Source organism: Lactuca sativa, chromosome 3 (genome assembly GCF_002870075.4).
Source record: "Lactuca sativa cultivar Salinas chromosome 3, Lsat_Salinas_v11, whole genome shotgun sequence".
NCBI classification, from domain to species: Eukaryota; Viridiplantae; Streptophyta; class Magnoliopsida; order Asterales; family Asteraceae; genus Lactuca; species Lactuca sativa.
The window spans coordinates 86,861,691-86,869,014 of record NC_056625.2 but is presented as its reverse complement, the minus strand read 5'-3'; the positions used below and the strand labels follow the sequence as shown (position 1 = coordinate 86,869,014).

Below are 7,324 nucleotides of genomic sequence, written 5' to 3'. Positions count from 1 at the left end.
CGTCTTCTTCTGTCTTCCCATTCACGTCACACGCAGCCCACCGGCTTTGGGGGCGGTGCTCACGCGTGGGAGAGGCTGCCACCTCAGCCCAAGACGCGTGAAATGCCTCCCATACCGGGTAGCCTAACCATACATGCTCTACACATACACTAATAGTATATCTAATTCCATTTATTTATAGTTTTATACACACGACTAATTGACAAAATGGTTAAAATAGTCAAAAATCGGTTTTATCGGCTACGGAGATTAGACACGTCATTCTTGAAAAATAGGTATATGTCGGTCTCGGCCAAAAAAACTCCAAAAGACCGGCCCATTATTCTCATCCAGCCTCCGGCTCAACTGGTTCCGGGCCGGAATCGGTGGCCTGGTTCATCTGCGCAACTTTAGTTCCTATATTATATCAAATATGTATCTTGCATCCAACCAACAAGAAGTTTGATAAATATATTTATAATCCTACATACAGACCAAAACAATACAACAAAATTTTACATAACCCCACCATTTGATACACTAAGTTTCTTATTGGGGTTTATACATGCCAAAATGGAAGGCTTTGGCTTTTTTGATTTACCCCCGAAGATGAAAGACCTCAAGGGCACATGTGATCGGCTTTGTAACCGTGGGTGCTTCTGGTTATGGTCGTGATCCGAAAGCCCAAACTCATCCTCTAACCTTCTTAGAGTCTTTTCCGTTTCAAGTTGCAGAGCTGTGACATGGTCTAAACCTGCTTGGAGTTCTTCGCTAACTTTTCTATTCTCTTGTTGCATGTTCAATACCTCACCTTGGAATTTCGCAGCTTGATGCGTGCTGAACTTGATTTCTTCTTCTTCCATTCCTTCCCTCAATGCCCTTGCTATATCTTCTTGAATGATGGATAACGATGAGCATCTCCTTTGTAGTTCGTTTTTCAGAGACACGCTTTGTTCTAACCATATTGTAAGTTCGTTCTGTATTTCTTTAAGGTGTTTGTATATGGGATTGATTTCTGATCTTGAAGCTGAACTCTTGAGTTGTGTAATATCCTGTTGTAGATCGTCTACCTCCGTTTTAAATTTCTGTACTTGATGGAATGTCGAGCTGAATCTTAACCAAAATTCAAGATTTTCATCGAGTATCGCATCAATACCTGTTCGAAGTTTTTCTTCAATCTCGGAAACGGGTTCGGATTTTACCATAAAGATAGACTTGATGTCGTCCTCCTCGTCCACTACTTCTTTTTCTTCTGATACATCATCTTTACCTTCGTCTTCTTGAAGAAGTTTGAGCTTTTGTTTCATCTGTTGAATTTCAATGTCTCTTTTTGATAGCAAGGTTTCGAGGTCTCTTACTTGTAGCTTCATTTCAAAGACAGTTCCTTGGTTTTTCTCTTCTTCTTCTGCAAGTTCCTTTTTAGCAGCCTTGTACTTCCTTAAGATCGTAGTATACTCTTGTAAAAGAACCTTTTCTTTGTCATCTAAACCATTCAGCAACAATTCTTGCCAATTCATTTCATCCTTGATCACTCCTTCCTCTTGTGATTCGTGTTTAAGAAGATTGTCTTCCATCTTCTCCACTATCTGATCTCGATCATGTTCATCAGCTTCTTTGTTATCTAAACCACTCAACAACAGTTCTTGCCAATCCATCTCGTCCTTCACTCTTTCCTCATGTGATTCAGGTTCAAGAACATCGTCTTCGATCTTCTCCACCATCTGATGTTGATAATGTTCATCTTCCATACACATGATCTTGGGTTTTGCATGTTCATGATCATCTTGCAGAGAGATTTGAAGGTTCTCAGACAAATGCTCAAGCTTGGAACATGCGTCAGTGAGCTGCATCTTGAGGCTGTTATTTTGGTTCTCGATGTTCCTGTCCAAATCTTGTACTCCATTCAGTTTTTCCTCCATGTCCTTCAACATTTTATCCAAATTTTGTGTCCCATCAATCAAGTTTGATTTATCGTCTTCTAAGTTCCGAATCTGTGTCTGAAGATCATCTGTTTCCATCCTTAACCTGTCGATAAGCGCAGTTTGTGATGAAACCAAAGTTTCTAAGCTAATTACCTTGCTCACGAGCTTATCAACCGTATCTGCCATTTCTGTAACTGTCGAAGGTTTCTTGGATAGTTTCTCGAGGTTTTCTATGATCCTTTCTTGTAGCTCCTTTTCATTTGAGTTCTGTAGATCCTTTGAATCCTTTCCAAGTTTATATTCTTCTTCTTCTTGATCAGGTTTGTCCTTGAGATAATCTTGTTTAAGGGATTTGAATTTCTGTTTTGCAATCTCGATCCTCTCATGGGCCAATTGAGCATCTTGGGTTGACTTCTCTTGTTTCTCCTGTAACTGAGTCAATGTCTCTTCACACGACTTCAAAGCAGACTCCGCCATTATAGCACGAGCATCATCATCCTCGATATCTTTGGTTACATTAAACTCATCTCGCAAACTGCAAACTCTTTGTTGCATTTCCGTCACCTTTTTCTCGATTTCCCAGAACTTTGCAAGCCCGTTTTCATACGAGCTCTTGGTGAACTCCTTCATCGTTTGCAACGAAAGAATATCCTTCTGAAGCTTATCGATCTCTTCAACAGCCTCTTCTTTAGTCAAACCGGAATTCAAAACATCTACTTTGGTTTCCTTCTTGCTTTGGGTTTTCGTAAGCGAACGCTTGACGTCTTTGGGTTCTGGGAGTTTTGGAGCCTTGGGTGGATCTGGAGCTGTGTTTGTGGGAGATTTAGGAGCGTTGTTATCGTCGTCTTCGTAGTCTGTATCATAAGGGAGTTGATCTGGGAAAACGGAAGCGATGGTGGTGTTGGCTTTTTGCAAGTCGGTGGAGAGTTTATCGTATCGTTCGGCTAATGCTCTGTAAGCCCGAACACTTTCCTCGATGAAGGCGATGAGTTCTGGCCTGTGCTTGTAATACATTTCTGCCCTCTTCGCGAAGGAGTCGCCATCTTTTTGAACAAGGTTCAGAGCATTGGCAACCTGCTCTTCCATATCTACAGATCCACATCCACATCCACATCATAAGTTCTTTAATTTTAATTTTGTTTGATTAGCAAGAAAATACATGTTATAACACTTATTGAACTTTTTTCTTGTTGAGATAATCCTCTCAACAACTACTAGAATTTCGGGCACCAAGAGGTAAAAGGAAGCTTTTCGGTTGAGTTTTTATTTTTATTTTATTTTATTTATGAAAAAGCTTAAATATGAAAGAGCTAATTATTTTATATCCATAAAATGAGATATTTTCCAATTTTTTTGTGGGGCACTTTTATATTTCAGTTAGTCGAATATACACACCAAATTATTAAAAAACCTCATGGCAAGAGCTTCTTTATTAAAGGTAGATGATTAGACAAAATTAGCTACAAGTTGATAGGTGAGTTGGAAGCCCTAATTTTTTTTAGATAAATATTTGTATATGAATAACTGACATAAATAATTGAAAGCTTTAAAAAAATTTATATATGAATATTTTACATAAATAATTGAAAGTTTTTAAAGCATATAATTATATAATACAATTGATTTAAAAATGGTAATTAAATCATTTTGCAAACTTGTAATTTTTTTTTGTTAAACTTTACTTGGAATAACTTTTGAGTATAGCTAAAAACTAGATCTCCCTTAATCTTAAACCAAACTTTTTTTTTCAGAGTTTTATTACTCTAAACTAAAAGCTAGAATCTTTTATAAGCTAGATAGCGAACTGGTCAACTCTTTGAAAAAACTGCAGGGGTAGTTTTTTGAATGTTCATGAATTTTTTGGGACGATAAAACTTTGAAAAAACTCATACTGCGGATGTTGTAAAAAGGTTGAATCTCTTTTTCATAAATAGATTAGCGATGGGCAGATTTATATGCGTAACAAATCATTTACTTATCCGTCTATAATGACGAACATATAATCTGTTCTTAAAATGGATTATTTTCAACAACAAATTGGATTGGTCGTTGTTGCCTGATTTTAAATATAATACTATGATGATCGAGAAGAATACCACAGATTTTTATAAAGTACGACATATTGCGATTATTGGTATGCAGATAAAAACGAAAGAATTGAAGGGATGGAAGTTAAGCTACCTTGAAGGCTTTGCTCGAGCCATTTTGACTGTTTGGTCCGAATGTGGCTAGCCCACCACCATGAATACGCATTGCTTGCCGCCCTCTGTAACATTTTCCTTTGTTGGTTCCACCGTATCTCTTGACTTGTTGCTTTCACAGCTTGTTTTCTATGTTCGATCAACTCGATCACAAATAAAACGATTATAAGTTGAGAGACAGAGAGAGAGAGAAAGGGAGAGAGAGAGAGAGAGAGAGAGAGAGAGAGAGAGAGAGAGAGAGAGAGAGAGAGAGAGAGAAAAGTAATGAATTGAAAATGAATGGTGAGTTGGGTGTTTTGAGTATGAAGGAAAATGAAGAAGGAATAAGAAAAGTGGTGGTGGGGATCAAAGTAGTTGCACAAAATCAAAGTAATAATAAATGTAATGTGAGTTTAAGGAGATCGTGTGTTGCACAATGCTATCGACACCTTGGCATTCACGTAAAGGAATAAAGCAATTCCTTTCTATGCTAAGTTTCTACTCATTTTACGCCTTTTCTTTTTCCAGGGCATTTCATACCTTTATGTACACATGATAAAGAAGCTTGTTGTTGTTCTTTTTATATAAAAGTACGGATCATGGACACGCTTTCGTAACATTTCTTTGTATAACCAAGGAAAAGGGGGTCATTTTTTTCAACATAGAAAAACGTGCTTTCAAGACGTCAAAATTTCTATTTTTGCATAATTGAGCTTGGTCGAATTTTTCTTTGTAGTTTATGCACGTCCTCGAATAAAATCGTCAAGCCAACACCTAACATTGCAATATGATGTTATAAATCTCTGAGTGTGTTTATACCTACCATTACAAATATAATATTTATATGAAAAATATAACATAATGAATTTTAATTTTCCGACATACATGCATATTGTAAGATTCATGTAAAGTTCAATATTGTCTTTCCAAAAGAGTCGGTATGGAAAGAGAGATTGTTAGAAATAGGGGATAAACAAATTGTTTGGATCAGTGAGAGTTGTGAAACGCTTTTAGATTAAAGCATTTCGAGGGTACACTCAAAATCTCTAATCGGATGAAACTCTCCGTTTTCCTAGAATGAAGAATGAAGAAGATGTTATGAAATATGTACCTAAAATGAATCCAAAATTTATCATATAATAGAAACTAACTTCCTGTCCTAAAACTGTCATATGGTACAGGAAAACAACTTCGTATCCAAAAACGGTCATATTCTCTGTCAAAAACTAGCATAAAACCGGGTCTATAAATGGATCACAAAACTTGACCCCAGCTAGGGCTCTGTCCCTTGGACCCCGCCAGGGGCTGCCGTCCCTTGGACCCAGCTCCCACGGGCGCTGCCCTCGGACCCCCATCAGTTTAGGGGCTTCGCCCCTAAATAGCAGTATACTTTCAACAACGACAAAATCAAACAAATGTGCACTCTGCACCATACTAATTTGCTTGATAATTGTCAAAGTGACATTGATCAAAAAATTAATCTCATTACACTTAAATAATATTAGTCATATAAAATCACCAATAGAGACGACTCCAACATATATTCACCAAAGCAACTTGACCGGAGGAATAATATAGAAAAAGGTGGTTATGGTTTATTAATATATTATGAGAATAATATATTAAAAGAAAAATCATATTTGTTTAATTAGCATTGGTCAAGAATAAATTAAGAATTAATTTTGTGATCAAAAGAAGTTAATTGAACTAAGGGGACTGGACTGTAATTATGTGATAGTTGCAAAGTTAGGCAATGAAACCCTAATAAATAGGGCGGACGAATTCTAAGGATAATGCCTTAGGAATTCGTCCATGATAGGGATTCTAGAATTATCTTATGGGCTGCTTGGTGGCTAAGTAACCAGATAAGAATAATGACTGAAATCCTAATTCCTACACCTATATAAATGACACTAGGGCATGAGAAATTCGGCCACGTGAACCCTAGAAGTCCTAGAACCGAATTTCACCTCTCCCCTCTCTTTCTTGCTTCCTCCAATTGCTCTTGGTGTTTGTGATTCATTAGAGGCACAACATTTGAGGTGCTAAAGTTCTCAAGGCTTCAAGATCTTCAATCAACAACAAGGTAAACACTAGATATGTTTTATCATACTAATTTCGTCATATGCTAGATCTAGGGTTTGAAAGTCTTTGATGAATTTCATGTACAATATAGAAACCTAGATCCAAGCATTAGGATTTGAATGAGCCCATAGGATTTTCTATTGGCTCAAACCCATCAGCAGTATCAGAGCTTTGTTTGGTTTCTATTTTATTGATGCCTTGTATGTTCATTCATGCTTTAAAATTGTTTTTGGGCTTTCTGTCTGATGAACTCGACAAGTTCCAATGAGAACTCAACGAGTTGGATGAACTCAATGAGTTCCAATGTGAACTCGGCGAGTTTAGCTGTTAAACAGAGAGATTTTCGGGATTTCTTGCTGTTTTGCTTAAGGATAATTACCTAAATCGTTTTTTACTAATAAAATCCAAATTTTATTACTGTTTTATGATTATCCTTACCAAATCAAAAGATAATTACCAATTGTTTGAATAATAAATTCCTTATTTGATAATATTTGATTATTTAAATTAATTGTTGAATTATCTTGTCAACAAAATTGATTAGGTCAAATATAGATAATCATTAAATTAATTGTTTAATTTTAAATTATTTTCTATTTGATCCTTTGTGTTTTGAAAAGTTCAAAACTTGTCCTCAAGTTTTGAAATTTAAATTTTTGATTAAAAGTTTAATTTGAACTATTTAAATTTCTAACCCTAGAATTTTACAAGTTTAAAATTCAACCTTATACTTTATAATATTATAAGATTAATATATATATATATATATATATATATATATATATATATATATATATATATATATATATAAGTTAAATGCTAGTCTTACAGTTAGTAGGCCTTATTCACAAAGCTGATCTATAAGGAAGGGCATAAGGTTATGATCTATAAAATGACCGTTTAATGGGTGTCCACTCTCATCCACCGCTCTCATGATTGGTGGATGGTCGTTAGCCGAACGGGTAGGATAGGGCAACCATTTCTTCTTTAATAAGTATAATGAATTATAAAAGTAACTAAATGTTTTTCAAAAAAATTCCCAATCTTAGTTACTTTAGGTAAAAGTGAAATTGATGGAATTCCAAGAAATTACACTTTGTACCCTTGCTAAGACGTTAGTAGAGCGTGTGTCGTTAAACGACACACTAATTGGGTTAT

At 35.8% G+C, this 7,324-nt stretch overlaps 1 protein-coding gene across 1 annotated transcript; it reads right to left on the bottom strand.

Annotated features, from left to right (window-relative positions):
* Positions 1-419: 419 nt before the first annotated feature.
* Positions 420-4,502, bottom strand: LOC111915588 (protein NETWORKED 2D). The gene is made up of 2 exons (XM_023911237.2): positions 4,083-4,502; positions 420-2,989 (listed from the first exon to the last, which is right to left on the bottom strand). Exons 1-2 carry the CDS (start codon positions 4,174-4,176, stop codon positions 495-497), a joined length of 2,589 nt encoding a protein of 862 aa, XP_023767005.1. The 5' UTR covers positions 4,177-4,502; the 3' UTR covers positions 420-494.
* Positions 4,503-7,324: the final 2,822 nt, after the last annotated feature.